Consider the following 19,724-nt stretch of genomic DNA (forward strand, 5'->3'; position numbering starts at 1 on the left):
CCATTCGTTCCTGCCTTCATTCCCCATTCGTGTAAGTCTGATTGTCGTCTGTTTTGTGTGTCTTGTCCTGGGGTATAAGTAAGTTTGTATAGGTAAGTTAGTATTGCACTGTGTCTTCTGGTCCTTCCATCCTTTCTGTCTTTATTTTCGTATCTTTCCTTCTCCTTGGTTCTTTTGGTCTTGTACATAATAGTTAGTAATAAATTATATTTGTTCTTCCTACTTTTGCCTTCTTCTTCTTCACATCCGTTCGTCTTTGAGGTTTCCACATTGAACACATGTGGCGCGATTTTGGCCAACGTTTGAGAATCGGGTCAGTTACTTGCTAATGGTTCGTGCCGCGGCTGCTAATCCGCTCGGCAATTAACATCTTGTCCGCGGTCGCGAATGGGGTTGCTCACCTGCCTCTCCGGAGGGAGCTTGGGCAACTTCAGGACTCACGTCGGTCAGTCATACACAAGGGGATTAATCCCCCCTTCTTAAGGGGAAAAAGGCCGACGTAGAGATCCGTAACAATTGGTGTCAGGAGTGGGATTCGGACCTGAAGTGCGCTTAGCGCACTCAAATTACGAGTGGCCCAAAATTTCATTTAAAACATCTAAATTTAAAATCGTGCCATGGATAGTCAAGGCGATCGGGTGCCGGTGGGAGTAGAGTTAGAAGGGGGGTTAGAATCAACCCAGGACCCCAGGGAGGAGGTGGGAGTAATAATGGAGGAGTAGGGCAATGAAGATGTAGTTGCGGGGGTATCAGGTACACAAAATGGGGCCCTCGCGCACGTGGTTGCAGCGGCACCAAATGTCGCCGTGCCCGTAATCGTAGCAGCGCCGCCAATGGACTGGGGCCTATTCATGCTGCAAATGCGGGCCTTCATGGAAGAGAACAGGGGGCTGGGAGGCCAAATGGAAGCAATGGGAGGCCAAATGGGAGCAATGAGGGACGAAGCAAGGGGTACCAGTGAACGTTTAGACAATAAATTTGAGGGTTTAGACAATAAATTTGGGGGATTAGAAAACCAAATCGGGGAATTGAGAAATGATATGGGAAGCCAAATCGGGGAATTGAGAAATGATATGGGAAGCCAAATCGGGGGGCTCGAAGGTAAATTGGGGGGCCAACTAGAGGACATGGGTAATCAAATTTGGGAAATGAAGGAGGGGTTAACAGGGTTGGAAAATAGAATGGCTGCCCAGGAGAACCAGATGGAAGGGGTGAAGAATGGGTTAGGGGGGTTAGAAAACACCATGGAAGGCAAATTGAGGGAAATAGGGGAGCAATCCACCCGGGAAATTAAACAGATAGGAGATCAGATAGAGGAGGTGAAAATCGGGTTGGAAACCAAATTCGATGCTCAGAGGAATGATTTGGAACAGATGAGGGCAGCATCTACCAAAGAGATGGGAGAAATGGGAGAGGAGATCAGACGAGGTGTGAGCGAGGAGGTCGCGGGGGTACGCGAGGAGGTAAAGCGAGGTGAGGAGCGTATGGAGAAAGAGGTGAGAAATAGTACGGCTAGGTTACAGGGGGGCATAGAAGATCTAACGAGGGGAGTAGAGCAGCTGACGGTGGGACAAAAGGAATTAGTGGAGCAGGTGGAGAAGAACACTGCGGTAATCGGGGGGTTAAAGGCGACGCAGGAAGAAATAAAAAGAGAACTCGTAGCGACGAAGAGGGAATGCCAAATGGTACATGAGGGGTTGAAAAAGAGGTTGGACGAGGTAACGGAGGCAATGGAGACGAAAGAACGGGAGGTGAGGACGCACATATAAACGATCAAGGTGACCTTAGAGGATGAAATTGAGGGGGCGCACCGGGAAATGAAAGAGGTGAAGCAAAAATTAGAGAATGTGGAAGAAGGGGTGAGTGAAATTAAGAAGAGACGGAGGGAAACTCAGAGTGAGATAAAGGAGGAGGTGATGGAATTGGTGCAAGGTCTGTGCTCAAATCATGATGATGTGCTTACTGGCCAAATAAAGAGTTTGCAGGTGGCGGAGGAGGAGCGTCGACGAGGTGCCGAGGTGAGTGGCGATATACTCGGAAATGTATATGGTGTGAGGGGAGATTCAGTCGGCTTGGGTGTTGGTGTAGACCCGGGTGTTCGTGAGAGGCCGCTGGTGAGGTGTGCGAACGACGAGTGTGTGCTAAGGTGTGCGGTGGTCAGGTGTGTGACGAAGTCTATGAGAGTACCTGGGGGGTGTGTACGAGAAGGTGCAATGACGGAGAGTATGGAGACAGCTGGATGTGTGAGCAAGGAACGGAACGCGGGGTGTGAACATGCAAGTGAAGCATCGACGCTAAGTGGGATAGCGGGTAGATCGACTTTTAACCGAGGCGAGCCCTCGGTTCGTGCCGGGCTTTGTGTGCAGCGGGAACCAGCGGGGATCGTAACCACGGCGGTTTCAAAGGAACCGCCGTACGCGATCCACGCCGGGCCTCGCTCTAAACGGTCGCGTCCGTGCTCCGCTAAGCGGAGCGGGCGGCCCGGTCGGAAGGGTCGGCACGGCGACCCCTTGTGGTTGAGGCGTTCCGGCAGGGCTAGATCGGGCCATTGGACGACTCCGTGCCGAGATGGTGCGTGGAATCTCGGCCCGAATAAACCTCCTTCCCTGCACCGAATGCCGGACGGACCCAACCGCCGGCAACGAACCACCCGCATGCATTGCTCGGCTTCGCGAAGCCGAGCTTTGCGAAGGTAAAGACGCACCGAGGCTCAAGTTAAAGGACATTTGGTAGGGATAGGGAATTTGTGATTGGAAAATTTTTGATTGGTTGGAATTGGATGAGCCAAATTGATAGTGGGAGATACCCGATGTGATGGGATGGCAACTCTGCCATCCCTCACATACGGGGCGCATGAGCAATAGCTATGGGGTATGGCAGTGTAAGCTCGCCGAGGGAGGGTTAGGATAATGTATAGGGACCTAGAGATGACCATAGGTAACTGTAGATTTAAGTAGCAACATTGGACAGGTAGTCGGGGACATAGAGAGGTTAGAATGGATGATAATGACGAGGGAGCGCACTAATGTAAGGGGCGACGGGGAAGCGCGAGTTTTAGCAGGGCACCAGGTAGATCAGATGATGCCGTGTGTTTAAGAATTGGAAGTGTATTGTGAAAAGAGTAAGGTGATTGTCAGTTGTATTGAGCGTGGAAGTGTATGAGGAACAATTGTGGGTGAGTGTATTGAATGATTGAAGAAGTCTGGGAGGAAGGAGGGTGCAGGAGGCACCAGGTGTGCAAGTGAACAGGTGTATGGAGCAGTGTATGAGTGAGTAATGGTGATTTTGTGTTGTGTTGACCAAATGGTCCTGGGAGGAAGGAGGGTGCAGGAAGCACCAGGTGTAGGAGTGATTGCACAGGTGTGCAAATACAGGTGAGCATGGTTGTATGGAATAAATGGTCTGGAATATATGGAGTATGGAATGGATGGTGTGGAGTGAGTATGGTGGAAACTGTGGAGTGGAGTGGATGGTGCGAAGGTGTGAATGGGGGAAAAGTGGACCCCTATCACGAATACCCGGGGAGGGTAGTTTAAGAGTTAGGTAGAGGGAGTAGGTAAATTGTGGTTGGATATTGGCATCTGTGGTGCGGGTGGAAGAATGGTGTTTGGATGGGTGCATTAGTGACGTGGAAATGGCTGGGCGTGTGGCCTGTTAGTGTGTGTAGTTAAATGGGCACTCCGCCACTGTTAGGATGTCGGCCAGGTGAGGCCGCAGGTGGGCTCTGGGAGCCGGTAGAGTTGTTGTAGATGGGGCCCGAGGATCCGGAGGACGGACCCGGGGAGCCCAGTGCCAGAGAGGGCACCGAGTGGGGAGAGCGCCAGAGGGCCTTCCCCAGGTAGATAGGTTAGGGTAAGGAGCAGGTAAGCTCGGAGGCAACTGCAGTGGTGGAGGTGTGCAGGTGGGTAGACCTGCTGGGAGAGCCACACGACCCAGTCCTGAAATTGTGCAAAGGCACAGAGAGTTGAATCGGGGGAGTGAGACCCCAAATTGATGAAGCACCACAGTTTGGTAAATGGGAATTTGGTTCTTAAAACCGCATGGAGTAAGATGGCCAATGGATTGGCAGGGAAAGGCCCCAGGTAGTGTAAAGTGTGTTAATGTCATTTAGAGGATAGTTAGGATTAAGAATCTCCTCGCACCATCTACATCCACTCACCTGAGCTGAGGTGACAAAACTCTACACCGTGCCATGGTTTGTTGTTTTTATTATTTTTGTGCAAATGTTTGGAATGTGAGACGCATCATGACGTGGGTGTGACATTGTGCTGATGTTCCATCTCTCCCTCCTTATGAGGATTGATGATGAATTGGTGATGGCAAATTTAGACAATGGGATTGTGACGAATTTGGTATTAGGGGAAATATAGGGAGGACGAGACGTAGTGACGGATTTGTAAATGTGTAGATTTTTGTACATACGGGGGAAAGGGGCAAGGGTAGAACAGGTAACGGGGGAGGGGGGGGGGTGACGTACGGTAGGGACGAGCTTTTCTCCGCTCAGTCTCCAGACGCACCTCACCTTACATTGCCTTTATTGATGTGTACCCTTGTGACCTTACCCCTCGCTAACCTGCCCTCTCTGTCTTCCTTCCCCGACCCATGGATCGTGCTCTCTGGGCACCGAGGGCAGCGTGCGGGAGTCCGCCATTGTGTGCCCGAACCCCCGCAACCAGCTGCTTGCATCGATGCACCACTTATGGACCACATGTCTGTGGCTGAGCACCACTCATGGACCCCACGGGTTGGGGCATGGCCCCTCTGCTGGAACCGGCCACGATGGCCCAGGATCTTGCTTGCGGACCCGGTTAGGTGGCACCAAGCCCACAGGTGAACCACTCATAGTCGGCCCCTGTGGGCCATAAATAAAAAACGGACACGTTTGTGCATTTTTTATTTCCACCAAATAGGCAGCAAAAGACGAGGAAAGACAACATCTGGAAGAACAGTGGCCAGCAGAGGGAGCCGAAGAGGAAGACCAGCACCAGGGGTTTGGTTTTTGTTTGAACTGTGGTGACTGTGCACTCCGGTGCGTTTTGGTGCATTATGGTGCTTTGATGATAGTTGGTGCTGGTGCGTCGATGCAGCGCAGGCTGTCTCCCCCCCCCACCCCCCCCAAAAAGGAACAATCGCAGGTCCTGGGTTGCGTTTTGTAAATACAATTAGCGTCATTTGTAAATAATGCTCCCCACCATTCATGTTTAGATTGAAGACAATTCCGCAATTCGGTTAGCTGTGGGCGTAAATCTGTTAGGCAGGGTGCAATGCAGCAGGGGGACATACTTATTTGTGTTTTAAAGCTGTCACACTCAGAGTCAGGTTAAATGTAGAGGGAATTACACCTACGTGTCACACTAAGTAAGTTTTCAGCCCGAGGACGTGCCTGGGGGATGAGGGTGCAGTGTTGCGGGTTTGTAATTGTTGTAAATATCACCCTCTCTAAGTGTAATGAATTCTTGTAAATATCTCCGTTTTGTGTGTAAAGGTCAAAGGTCGTCCTCTTAGTTAGTCCATATACATGCACGTAGCAAATCATATACCCTTCTAAATAGTTATTTCTTTATTATGTGTATTAGTTTAAGGTTGTGTTTCCCATTAGTTGACTCTACATTGCACCGAATTCAAATAAGATAGATCCCCTTTTGAATTCCCCATTTGTCCGCAATTGCCAACTGCATTCGCCCTCAATTGAACACGCGGTCGGTTCGGAGAAGAAAGGCGTGTCTCCGCCCTCGTCATCGGAGGGAGGAGTGAGCCAGCCCCGATCAACCAACCAAGGATGAGGGGTTTGGCTTGAGAGGGCGGAGACAGAACGACCGGGGAGGTTCGCGAAGGTTCGAGGGTGTGGCCTATATAACCCGTCACGCGACGCCCCCACCAGAGATGATTGAGGGAGAGAGATGCGCGCAAGAGTTCAGTGAGGGACTGCTTGGTGAAAGAGGTGAACAACGAAGTCATCGAGGGAGCCAGAGAGTGAAGGAGCCCGAATAGAGAGCTCTGGGAAAGGAGACGCTGTTCCAACCAGCCTTGCCACGACAAGCTCCGACGTGTTGCTGCGAGCATCCCGGCCGTGTGGACCCGAGTGCGGAGGGGCGGCGGCTGCTCACTCCCGGCCCGACCATTCTCCTGCTCCAACTGAACCTTCCTCTCCTTCCAGCCATTCGTTCCTGCCTTCATTCCCCATTCGTATAAGTCTGATTGTCGTCTGTTTTGTGTGTCTTGTCCTGGGGTATAAGTAGGTTTGTATAGGTAAGTTAGTATTGCACTGTGTCTTCTGGTCCTTCCAGCCTTTCTGTCTTTATTTTCATATCTTTCCTTCTCCTTGGTTCTTTTGGTCTTGTACATAATAGTTAGTAATAAATTATATTTGTTCTTCCTACTTTTGCCTTCTTCTTCTTCACATCCGTTCGTCTTTGAGGTTTCCACATTGAACACCTGTGGCGCGATTTTGGCCAACGTTTGAGAATCAGGTCAGTTACTTGCTAATGGTTCGTGCCGCGGCTGCTAATCCGCTCGGCAATTAACATCTTGTCCGCGGTCGCGAACGGGGTTGCTCACCTGCCTCTCCGGAGGGAGCTTGGGCAACTTCAGGACTCACGTCAGTCAGTCATACACAAGGGGATTAATCCCCCCCCCCTTCTTAAGGGGAAAAAGGCCGACGTAGAGATCCGTAACAATATGTTCGGCCTGAACGGCATATAAATCAAAATGGCGGTGCGTAGCGAGTCAGCCGTAGCACCGCCGAAATGACATCAGACGTAATCACATCACCCTGTCATGTGACCAGATTCTCAGCTCTGATTGGTATACGTTTGAGGGGGCATACATAGATGGACAAACACGGTTCTAGACGGCTCTATCCGATGAGCTACGCCGTAAAAATGGTGTGGAATGACGAAGGAGAAGGATTAAACAGGGAGCTATAACAGATTCTTGGGTAAAAATGGCATAGAAAGGCCCCTTTATAGAAGGGTATGTGCCATGTGGCAAAGGATATAAAAAAGGGACATTCCATAGCTTGTAGAAAATGCCAAACAATACAAAATAATGGACATTCAAAAAATCTTGTGTGCATGCCGGACTACCCTTGTGTTCTGAGGAGGAACCAAGTAATGCTCTAGAAAAGTTCATATAAAGGGGAGCCAATTTGATTCATACAGCTGCATGAAGAAGTAAACGTATTTTATTTGCCAGATGTAGGGCACCCCTTATTTTGTATTGTATTCCTGTATTTGGCTCCATTCATTGTTCCCTCTATCCTTACAAGTCTCCCAGTCCCTGCTACTGGAAAGCATCCCCATAGCATGATGCTGTCACCACTATGCTTTATGGTGGGGATGGTGTTAGATGGGTGATGAGCTGTGCTCTGTTTCCACGAGACATAGTGTTTTGCATTCAGGTCAAAGAGTTCATTTTTCATCTCAGACTACAGAGTCTTTTGCCTCATGCCCCGAGTCTTTCACTTGCCTTTTTGCAAACTCCAGGCATGCTATCATGTGCCTTTTTCTCAAGAGTGGCTTCCGTCAGGCAACTCTCCCATGAAGCCTAGAATTTGTGAAATGCTACAGAGACTGTTGTCCTTCTGGCAGATTCTCCCACTTCAGCCAAGGAACTTTGTAGTTCTGTCAGAGTGGTCATTGGGTTCTTGGTCACCTCCCTGACCAAGGCCCTTCTTGCCTGGTTGCTCTGTTTGGTCAGACGGCCAGCTCTAGGGAGAGTCTGTGTAGTTTCATATTCTTTCCATTTCCTAATGATGCAGCTCAATGTGCTCTTGGGAACTTTCAACACTAGAAATTGTTTTCTACACTTCCCCAGATCTACAGTATGCCTCCTCACAATTCTATCTTGGAGTTTTATGGCCAGTTCATTGAACTTCATGGTAGACTTTCTGCTCTGACATGCAGTGTCAAGTGTGGAACCGTATATAGAAAGGGTTTTTTTTCTTTCTAAATCTCCAATTGAATTGGCCACAGGTGGACTCCAAGCAAGTTGCAGAGACATCTCAAGGATAAATTTAAAAAACCACCTTTAGAGGCCATTTTTCCCCGCAAAGCGGGGGTTGGCCTTTTGCGGGCACCGTGGTTGTTGTTTTTGTTGGTCCCCTTTTTGAAGCAATGTTTTACGGCCGGATGCCCTTCCTGCCGCCAACCCTGTTCGTCGCCTCTTGCGACACACAGGGAATTACCAGTGAACTGGTACTCAATTTGCCGACCTCGGAAGGATGACAGGCTGAGTCAACCCCCCTGGCGTTAATTCAGCGATCGACCGGGATTCGAACCCAGGATCCTAGGATCCTAAGCTGGCACCCTAGCCGCTAAGCCAACACCAGGGATCTGACATCTCAAGGATGATTAAAGGAAATTGGATGCATCTCCACTCAATTTAGTGTCATATGGTTGAATACTTATTGGGGTTGCAAAGGGGTTGAATATTTATTGGCTCAATACATTTCAGCTTTTCATTTTAATTGATTTGTAAAAAAATTCCACTAAAAAATTCCAATTTGACATTATGGGGAATTATATGTAGATCAGTGATAAAAAAAATCTCAATTTAGTCCATTTTTAATTCAGGCTGCAACAACAAAATCCAGGCTGCAACAACAAATTGTTAAAAAGTCAAGGGGTGTGAATATTTTCTAAAGGCACTGTATATTATGATGAAAAGATGAACTGATTAGATTGACATAAAAGGTCATGTCAGGTAAAAATGTGATACTTGAGAACAGCTGGACATTTCAATCAACCTTGGTACAAGTACGGTATGTATAATAATGTAATAATTTGGGCGGAGGCATAATCGGTCGACGTCGAAGAGTGCCATTCAAGTTATTTTGGGTTTTTTTTGTCTTTTTGTTGACATAACTTTATATTGGTCTATGTTTTCATTTCATTTTTTAAATTATTATATCTTGATTTTGGTATTCATGAATTGTGTGCCTAATGCAAGATGAATGTTTTATTTTATTTTTATTTTGTATTATGTTTATGATGCTATGTATAATTATGTTAGCACCTTTTGCACCCTGTAGGGTGGATATGTGTGCATTCCAAATTTATATATTATTTGCCTAAAACGGCCCGTTTATTCCAACTGCTAGAATTCTGGGCCACAACTGGCTCTGTGACTTGGGGTGTGATTGCCATATTTTGGCATGGTCAACTAATTGCGACCTGTCAGTAGTCTCAACTCCTGAGCACGTGACAATATTTATCAGGTATATAAATTGGATTTTGCAACACAAAACATCCCCAATGCAAAGTACAACAGGAAATCGTGAAACAGAAAAGTTGCTTTGCTATACGTCATGTGGACAAAATCGATCTACACAAGGTGTTTGTGGTGAGGACAATGGTGACATATAAACATAAATGACTGCAGTCAGTGAAGAGGAATAAGCAGCTAAAATGTTTGATGTGAGAAGCAAACTTTGACATACTGGTGCTTTGTCATTCATTTGCACGAGATTTGCCAGTGCCTCCTCTAGTTGATGCTTTTTTGTCTCCATCCCTTGGACAGCAAGATCATCCAACTCTTGCACACCCTCTGGCAGAGAACAATAATAAAGTAGAAGAATGTTGTGAGCTCATTGCATTGGGAACATGCAATTAAAGTGGAATGTTGTCGAGTCAACTCACTGATCTGATGATGGAAATCTTCCTTTGCAGCACCATAATCTGCACCTTGAAGGAACCGTTTATATGTTATATCAACATAATTGTTGAACAGCTAGGGGAGGATAATCAAGAATTAAGTACAGGAAAGATAAGAGAAAGACAAAGTAAACATAGGTTGGATGTATGGGCTTTGCCAACTACCACCACAAAGATAGTCACTCCACTCAAAATCTGAGTACCTCTTTGCATTTTCGCTCCCTTTTCTCCTTTTCATCGAATATTCCTGCAGATATGTCATCTCCGTTCAATGACATATTTGTACAGCATCTCTGATAGAACTGGCAGGCAGGCAGACATTCCATTCATACATTTGCATGAAAATATGTTTACATGCTGTTACACATTTAAAACAAGGATAACTGTGTGTTATCCTTGTTTTAAAACAAGGATTTAAAACAAGGAAAGTCCAGGAGTGCAAATTGAATGAACAAATTGACAGACGTTCCTGTTCTCTACTGTTGTTGTACTTGTGTGCTTCCCTCTCTCCCCCTCACTTCATTGTGTTTTATGTGTCTGTGCACGTTTTCATGCTCAATATGTCAGCTTTTACACGAGCCTCGATTCTGTATACAAAAAAAAAATAATAATAATAATTATAAAAATCTTCCGTCTTCTCGGTGGCAAAACAATGCAATTGGGTACCTTATATAGAATAAGGGTAAACATCAGACTGTCATTTCAATTCGGTCAGCATTCTTTTGCTTTGAATAAAGGATGCAAAGTGATACTTTTATTTTTGAGGTCAGAGGGCATTGCATTGCATTGGGGATTTCAACCAATAAAGGTGTATAGTATTGTGAGGTAATTTGCAACACCATGAGAGCAAAGTTCTACCAGCTCAAATGGTCATCCCACTACATAAATTTAAAAAAAATTTTTTTTTAAGTATACAACAAACAAAACTGGAGCGCATTCCTCTGCCAGGCTGGACAGTTTACATTTCATATCCCACTGATAAAGTGCATATGTAAATCCGGCCTAACAAAAATCTAATCAGCTTGTACTTTTCATCGACCCAACACATCCATCAAGTTTTGTCATAATCCATCCACAACTTTTTGAAATATCGTGCCATGTATTATTTTTGAGCCATCACTCAATGGTGAATTATCGTATCCGGATCTTCACCAAAATCGAAACAATTCATCCTCGTCACACACCCAACCTGTCCACCAAGTTTCAACCAAATCCGTCCATAACGTTTTGAGATATCATGCTCAGAGACAAACAGCCAAACAGACAGGGGTGAAAACAACCTCCGTCCACCCGCAGTGGTGGAGGTAATAATACAGTAAGAAAAATTCGAGGCTTGTGGAAGAGCTAAGGCACTGAACAGATCAGGACACAACATAAAGGGAACAGCATGAGACAGAGGAACCCCCATTAGCAGGGCAGATGGCAAAGGTAGATGGAGACGGCTAAACAAGGGATGCAGTTAACGATGAGAGGTAGCCAAGATGGATACACAAGCAAAATTTTGAGAGGGGTACAGTAGTTTAACAGGTGCAGAAAAGATCATGGCTTTGGATGGCGGATGACCTGAGATGGTGATGAGCAGCTGTCTTGAAGACCCGGAGGGAAGAATTGGATCAGAGTGAGGAAGGCGGTTCCACAGGCCAGAAAAGAGGAATGAATGAGTGGGGATGAGCAGTGGATCAGGATTTAGGCAATTCCACTCGGAGGGAGCTGCTGGTGAAACCAATGCGTGAAGGAGATACTTGGGAGGGGGGGTGGGGGGGGGGGAGGGATGAGGAGGAGTCAAAGCACAGAGAGAGCAGAGGGTGCAAGACCAGAAATGAGGCCGAAAAAGACAGACCAGTGACCTGTCGGCGATGCGAGACAATCCAATGATCTTGAAGGTCTTTATTTCCATGGCATCAAGCTGAGCAAGATGTGAGGCAGGGGAGCCAGCCAAGAGGGGAGAGCAGCTCTCCATAAAGCTGTGGATGAAAGCCTTGGAGGTGGACAGAAGCTCAGGTGTGCAACAAACAACAACAGGCATTTTAAGGCCATTTTCCCTGCAAGAGCAGGGGTGAGCCTTGCGGTCCCCATGACAACCTTCTCCATTTTGCCCTATTTTCTGCATCTCCCCTTGTTAACCCCCTTGCCCGCATTTCTTCTTCGACCATCTTTAGCCAAGTCTTTCTCGGTCTTCCCCGTCCTCTACTTCCTTCCACATTCATTTCCATCACTCTTCTCAACCAGTCACTTTCATCCTTCCTCAACACATGACCAAACCATCCCAAACTGTTTCTCTTCACAGCATCCATCACAGGCTCTATTCCCATCATCTTTCGCAATTCATCATTTGTCTTCCTCTCTCTCAACGATACTCCACACATCCACCGAACCATTCGCATTTCCACCCTTTCCAGCCTTCGTTGCTGCTCTACGTTCATTACCCATGTCTCGCTCCCATAAATCATAACACTTCTCACACATGCAGCATACACCTTTCCCTTCAGCTTCAACGACACCCCTCCTCGTCAGCACGCCACTCAGTTCCCGAAACTTCTTCCATGCACATCTCACTCTAGCAACCGTAGCCAAGTCTGATCCACCTTCTCCATTCAGCATGTCTCCAAGGTAACAAAATGTTTTCACACCTTCCAGCTTCATGCCGTCTCCAAGATCCAACTAAACATTTCCTCCATCTGTAGCTCCCTCTGTGCACACCTTACACTTGAATGTAGCTGCCACACTGGTTAATGACCCTCTCAAACCACTACATTTTTTATGAACCCACTCAGCGCAGATTGTACATTGAATGGAATTCACTCCGACACCCTTCCTACACACAGCACACGGCCACTTCCCAGTTCTTTCCACCTCACCACATGCCATCACCTTCGTTTTTCCGATATTCACCTTCAGACCTTTTGTCTCCATACATTACTTCCACTTGTTCATCTTCTCCTTCAGTCCATCCATACTTTCTGCAATCAACACCAGATCATCTGCATACAACAACTCCCACGGTAAACCCTCCTTTACGTTCCGAGCCAGCCCCTCCATCACAGCTACAAATAGTAGTGGACTTAGTACCGACCCCTGATGCACTCCCACCTTCACCTCAAACTCACCACTGTTCTCATCCTTCGTCCTTACAGCTGTGCGCGCTCTTTTGTACATTGCCATCACCACTCTGATCAACCATTCCTCCACTCCTAACTTCCTCAATGCCCATGTCACGACTTCTCAGTTGTCATACCCTTCCTCCCGTCCATGGTACACGGAATCTTGTGGTGAGGCTGTTGCCCAGAAACAACTTGCCTTCGTCTCCTGGAAAGCAAATCCAACGGAAGGAAATCTCATTTCCTTTCGCAAAGCCCGAAACAAGTGTGTGTCCACCCTCAGGAGAGCCAGGAAACAATGTCTCTCTGTTCTCAAGACCAAACTCTCTTATCTTTCTCCCTCTTCCAAATCCTGGTGGCGTCTGGTCAAATCTGTTTCTGGTGTTTGTTCCCCCTCCATCCCCTCCCTCACCTCAAACGGCTACACAGCTGACTCCGCACGTGAAAAAGCTGAATGGCTCAACTCTGTGTTTGCCTCTAAATCTTGTGTCCCAACCCAAACCCATCCCTCTCTGTACCCACCGTACCCAGTCGTACCCAGCTGCTCCTGGACTCTGTGTCCTTTCCTCCTGACAAGGTGGAAAAGTTTCTGTCAACCCTCGCCTCTGATTCTGCAACTGGACCTGACGGCATCAGCCCAAGGGTCCTAAAATCCTGTTCTTCCGCTCTTTCACTCCCTCTCTCTGTTCTCTTCACCCTCTCTTTTGCTCAAGGTCATCTGCCATCTGCTTGGAAATCAGCCAACATCACCGCTTTGCGCAAAAAATGTACAAAAACAGATCCTAGCAACTACAGACCAATCAGCCTTCTCCCAATTATCAGCAAAGTCATGAAATCCATCATTGCTTCGGAAATGAAATCTTTCCTCTTCTCCAATGGCTTGATCTCTGATCATCAATTTGGTTTCAGACCAGGTCACTCTACTCTGGACATGCTGCTTCTGCTTTCTCAACAATGGATGGAGGTCCTCAATGCCAAACAGGAAATTAGAGCTGTCTCCCTTGACATATCACGTGCCTTCGATACGGTCTGGCACCCCACTCTGCTCACCAAACTCTCCTCCTTTGGTATCCATGGAAATCTCCACACATGGCTGGCGGACTTCCTCTCTAGTCGTAGTCAATGTGTGGCCATGAATGGGTTTCTCTCATCTCCTCTTCCTGTTCAGGCTGGAGTTCCCCAAGGCAGTGTTCTGGGCCCTGTGCTTTTTCTGGTCTTCATCAATGATCTCTCTGACTCTCTTGAAAATCCTCTCGATCTCTTTGCTGATGACTCTACTCTCTGCCGCTCCATTCCTCATCCCTCAGAACGGCAGTCTGGAGCCTCATCACTCTCTGCAGACCTGGATAAAATCACAGACTGGGAAAACAAGTGGAACATGTCTTTCAATCCTGACAAATCTCACACTCTTACGATGTCTCTCCGAAAAGACCGACAGGACAACCCTCCCATCCACTTTCTGAATAATCCTCTCCAAGAAGTTGTGTCACTCAAGCTTTTGGGTCTCGATATCTGCCATGATCTTTCCTGGGAAAACCACATTTCAAATCTGGCCTCCAAAGCCAGTTGCCGACTGGGCATCCTCCGTCATGCGAAGTCCTTCCTTGGCACACCTGAGCTCCTCACCACATACAAGGCTTTCATCTGCAGCTCAATGGAATACTGCTCTCCCCTCTGGGCTGGTGCTCCTGCCTCACACCTAGCTCGTCTTCACGCTGTTGAAACCAAAGCGTTCAGAATCATTGGAATCTCCCACGATGAAGCTAACTCCGAGGGCCTTTCACTCACTCACCGCAAGCAGGTTGGTAGTCTTTCCGTGTTCTACCGACTCCTCTCCGGCCTTGCCCCCCCAGCTCTCTCTGGGCTCTGTCCCCCAAATATTCCTATAGGTCGCACAAGATCTGCCTGCAACCTTCTTATGGTTAAACTGCCAAAATCAAGACTCTCTGCTCACCTTCACTCCTCTTTTGTCCCGCCTCTGAAACAAACTCCCTCACTCTCATCAATCCCACTCCTCCCTCCAAGTCTTTAAAACAGCTGTGCACCACCATTTCTTATCTTCCCCCATCCAAAACATTGATCTTTTCTACCCCCGCTAATTTCACCCCAAATCCACTTTTTTAGAAATACCAACTTCTTTCCTGGAAGTCCTTGGCGTCTTTGTGTTTTATACTTCTCCCAACCCCCCCCCACCCCCCACCCCCCTTCCAACGCCTCCTCCCCCCAAGCCCTCTCCTTCCCACACATCTCCCGATGTCCCTGCTCATAAATGTTGCGTTTGTGTGCTTCCCCTTCTCTCCCCATCTTGTCTACCGCTCCCTCTTTTTATATATTTTGTTTGTCTGTTTGATTTGTTTGTGTGCTAAATGTCAGATCTTTCACGAGCCTCGATTCTGTATACAAAGGGAGAGGAGAGAAAAAAAATACCCTATCGAATGCTTTCTGCAGATCAATAAACCCAAGAAACAACTTCTTCCTCTTCTCCTTGTACTTCTCCTGCAACTGCCTCACAATAAAAAGCGCGTCTGTCGTTCCTCTTCCTGGCATCAATCCGAACTGCATTTCGTCAATCTTCACTTTCTTCCTTATCCTCCTCTCCAACACCCTTTCCAATACCTTCATTCCATGCTCCAATAACTTTATCGCTCGATACGAGCCACAGTCCAGAGGGTCACCTTTCCCCTTGTATAGAGGGACGAGGGTACTCAGTTCCCAATCCACTGGAATGCGGCCTTCTTTCACCACCAGATTGCAGATCTCTGTCATTCTCTTCGCACCCCAATTTCCCGCTGCCTTCAACATATCTCCCACAACTCCCGTCGGCCCTCCCGCTTTTCTACTCTTTATTGCTTTTATCGCTAGGACGAAGGACGGGAACAGGGGTGAGTTTGAGGTGAAGGTGGGAGTGCATCAGGGGTCGGTAATAAGTCCACTACTATTTGTAGCTGTGATGGAGGTGCTGGCTCAGAACGTAAAGGAGGGTTTGCCGTGTTTACAAAAGTTTCGGGAACTGAGTGGCGTGCTGATGAGGAGGGGAGTGTCGTTGAAGCTGAAGGGAAAGGTGTATGCTGCATGTGTGAGAAGTATTATGATTTATGGGAGTGTAGCAACGTAGAGCAGCAACGAAGCATGGGTAATTTAATGGGTATGGGCATAAGCATGGGCATGGGTAGAGCATGGGTAATGAACGTAGAGCATCAACGAAGGCTGGACAGGGTGGAAATGCGAATGGTTCGGTGGATGTGCAGGGTATCGTTGAGAGAGAGGAAGACAAGTGATGAATTGCGAAAGATTATGGGAATAGAGCCTGTGATTGATGCTGTGAAGAGGAACAGGTTGAGATGGTTTGGTCATGTGTTGAGGAAAGATGAAAGTGACTGGTTGAGAAGAGTGATGGAAATGAATGTGGAAGTAGAGGACGGGGAAGACCGAGAAAGACTTGGCTAAAGATGGTGGAAGAAAAAATGCGGGCAAGGGGGATGATCCCATCTCAAGGAGAGATGCAGAAAATAGGGCAAAATGGAGAAGATCGTCATGGGGACCGCAAGGCTACCCCCGCTCTAGCAGGGAAAATGGCCTTAAAATGCATGTTGTTGTTGTTGTATTGCTTTTATCGCTTCCTCAACTTCCTTCTCGGTTATCCTCTCTGCCGGTCCGAAAACTGGGTTTTAGGTGTGCCAAGGAAGGATTTAGAATGACGGAGGATGCCCAGTCATAATCTGGCGTGGAAGGCCAACTTTTAAATGTGGATTGCCCAAGAGAGATTATGGCTGAATGCAAGACCCAAGAGTTTGAGTGACTGAACCTTTGAGCCAGTTGTTGAGAACGTAGATGGGAGGGTTTGCGGCATGGTCATGAGCGAGAGAGAGATAGGAGTGTGTGTGTGTGTGTGTGTGTGTGTGTGTGTGTGTGTGTGTGTGTGTGTGTGTGTGTGTGTGTGTGTGTGTGTGTGTTTTTTAATCAGGATTGAAAGACATGTTCCAGGTGTTTGACCAGTTTGCTATTTTGTCAAGGTCTGAGAAGAGGGAAGACACTGCTGCCTGCCTGTCAAAAGGATGAGGGATGTCACGGCAGAGTGGAGTCATCAGCAGAGATAAAGATGATTTACTAGTCAGTGAGATCATTGATTAAGACTAGTAATTGGATGGGACCTATAACACTGCCTTGGGGTACTCCAGCCTTAACAGGGAGAGGAGAAAGGATTCCGTTGAGCCACACGTTGGCTACGACAGAGAAGTAGGTCAGTAATACAAGAGTGGAGTTTGCCTTGGATTCCATAGGCAGACAGTCAACCAAATTGAGAGGGGAGGGGGGGGGAGGGGGTCGAGTAGAAATATGCTCAATGGTGGAATTCTGGCACATTTGATTGACAGACTAATAGTGTATGTGGCTTTACATGCATAGGATAAATATAATGACCTCAAATCTACTAAGTCATAGGGATACCAGTGCTCAAAATTAGTTGGGATTCCAACAAAGGAAGAGAAACATGAGCAACAGTGAACAAAATAAAAATATGTACAAATTACCTTGACATTCTCCATAAGCCATACGAGGGCTCCCAGCACTTGAGGCCAAGTGTGTGGAGCTGCAATGGTGTACATTGAACTTTTTGTTAGTGGATACGGATACCTATGGAGAGAAATGATTATGAAAAGATTATTCAGTGAATGCCTTCATTAATTCACTCTATCAGCCTCATGTGTCAACTGATTGACACAACTGTAATTTCGTTTATCAATTAGCCAGCAATGCATGCAAGTTGGTTAATCAACCCAGCTCTTCGATTAATGTCAACAGGAGAAAAAAAAATGCAATAAGTCTCAAGATATTGCCTGTCAGGACATACTGCATATCTTTCAGAATCCGAGGTATTTCTTCTTCGTACTTGTCAGGCAGCTCATATTTTGGTTCCAGCAATTGGTAAAGAAAGGAAAAAATCTGAAGAACATCACGAGTGCTCGGGTTCTGGAGCTTGCGAGGATTCAACAGCTGGCAATAACCCTGTTCCAAAAGGAACTAGAGAGAAAGAGGGAGAAGGGAAAGTAAAATTAAAGAAAATAAAAACAGTGCAAACAAGTGGAAGAATTACTTTGCAATACATGTCCCCTACCAAGCCCTGGTGTTGGGCTAGCGGCTAGGGTGCCAGCTTAGGATCCAAGGATCCTGGGTTCGAATCCCGGTCGATCTCTGAATTAACGCCAGGGGGGTTGACTCAGCCTGTCATCCTTCCGAGGTCGGCTAATTGAGTACCAGTTCACTGGTAATTCCCTGCTTGTCGTAAAAAAAGGCGACAAACAGGGTTGGCGTCAGGAAGGGCATCCGGCCGTAAAACATTGCTTCAAAAAGGGGACCAAAAAACAACAACAACCACGGTCCCCAAAAAGGCCAACCCCCGCTTTGCGGGGAAAAATGGCCTCCAAACGGTGGTTTTTTACATGTCCCCTACCAGGTTTCAGTTCAACATGTTAAAAGGTAAGGGGAAAAAGTCTGGAAAATTTTGCATCAGTAAACACATCCCTTTATTTGGGCAGTGTATAATACCGCGTTCGGTGCCGAACATAAAAAAATAACCCAATGTAGTATGTACAAACATGAAGCAAAAACATGCATACTGCATATGTGCATATACCAGGGATCATTCCAAATGCACTGGGCCAAAGACTAACACCCAGGCGAAAGGCCTGAGATCTGCCGATCTGTGCTGCTTCATTTGGGGTGAGTCAGGCCAGCTGTCCAGCCAATGGGTGTAAAGCAGTGGGGAGGAATCAGGGCAGCTGAAAACTGACCCATGTATAATACGTGACATTTTCCAAGTTCAAAAAGGGCATACCTCAATGAAAACTTGGCGAAACGCCCCAAAACTCAAAGTTGTTCTAACTTATCATAAAGCCATGTACCAAGTTTCAGTTGAATATATTGAAGGGCATGGAAAAGTGCAGAAAACCACAGGTGGGATGGACAGACGGACAGACAGCAAACATATAATCCCCTCCAGTAAAACTGGTCGGGGACTCAATTATTTTAAAGATAGTTTAAACAAATCCGGAAGTTTAGCACTATTGAAGCAGTCTTATGTACTTTATTTAACATGTCCAAGTACTGCTAAACGGCAGGGATTTGAAAGTGCAAAGAAGGCGATTTCTGTTCTGCAGTGATCAAGTATACAATTCAATTTTAATAAAATATATTGTTACAGTTGCGGTTTTGATGTTATGATGGGCCGAGCGGATGGTCCAACCGCGACCGTTACAGGATCCCCAATTGGCCCGACTCCCCCAACGTTGACCAGATCGCACCACAGATATTCAATCGGGAAACCTCTAAAGCGACCGAAAGAGAAGGAAAAGAGAAGAAGACAGAGTACGGAGGAAGAACAGATTTATTATACACACACAAGCAAAAAGAAGGAGCGACCAAAATTATGTACAAGCAATGGATGGAAGAAGCAGTCACACAGTGAATCGTTAGCTTATACTATTCAATTTACTTAACCCCAGGACAACGATTAGGACAGACGACGTTCACACTTACACGGGGGATATTGCAGGCAGGTATGGCTTGAGGTGGATTGCTGGAGAGGGAGGCAGGGTCGGAGGTAGCAGCTCTCAATTCTTCGCGTTTTTGGCGGGAAGACCCTCGGCCGCGTATCCGCTGCCGATGCTGTAGACGTCACGCGCTGGCTCGGTCACACCTGTTCCTCTCCTTCTGGTGGAGCCGTCTCCCTCCTCTCAGCGCGTCTCTTCAAACCTTGTTTCCTCCCCAAGTATCTCTCCTTTTTGGTTTGGAGCATCTCTCATCTCACAGCTCACAGCTCACAGGTCACAGGTCCTCTCTCATGTCATCTCCTACAGAACTGCCTAAGCAGTCCCTTCCAGTCGCTTTTATTACTCCGGGCGGAATCAAGCCGCCGGCTGCGAGGGCACGCCTACCGGGTCGCTAACCGCGGTGCTGGTTGGCTGTTAGGGCTGTC

General features: G+C 47.2%; 1 protein-coding gene across 4 annotated transcripts in view; it reads right to left on the reverse strand.

Annotated features, from left to right (window-relative positions):
* The window catches only part of NDC80 (NDC80 kinetochore complex component), a 108,258-nt gene that overhangs the window by 47,493 nt on the left and 41,041 nt on the right, over positions 1–19,724 (reverse strand). For 3 of the 4 annotated variants that reach the window (XM_068106351.2, XM_068106353.2, XM_078772209.1), the window contains 5 exons: positions 17,601–17,770; positions 17,281–17,383; positions 9,857–9,955; positions 9,639–9,729; positions 9,440–9,546 (listed from right to left, as the gene is read on the reverse strand). In XM_068106351.2, the coding sequence (XP_067962452.1) occupies positions 9,440–9,546; positions 9,639–9,729; positions 9,857–9,955; positions 17,281–17,383; positions 17,601–17,770 (570 nt within the window). The remainder of the gene's footprint in view (positions 1–9,439; positions 9,547–9,638; positions 9,730–9,856; positions 9,956–17,280; positions 17,384–17,600; positions 17,771–19,724) is intronic. The other variant, XM_068106352.2, reaches the window with a different exon arrangement.

This window comes from Myxine glutinosa, chromosome 2 (assembly GCF_964187855.1).
Source record: "Myxine glutinosa chromosome 2, kmMyxGlut1.1, whole genome shotgun sequence".
NCBI classification, from domain to species: Eukaryota; Metazoa; Chordata; class Myxini; order Myxiniformes; family Myxinidae; genus Myxine; species Myxine glutinosa.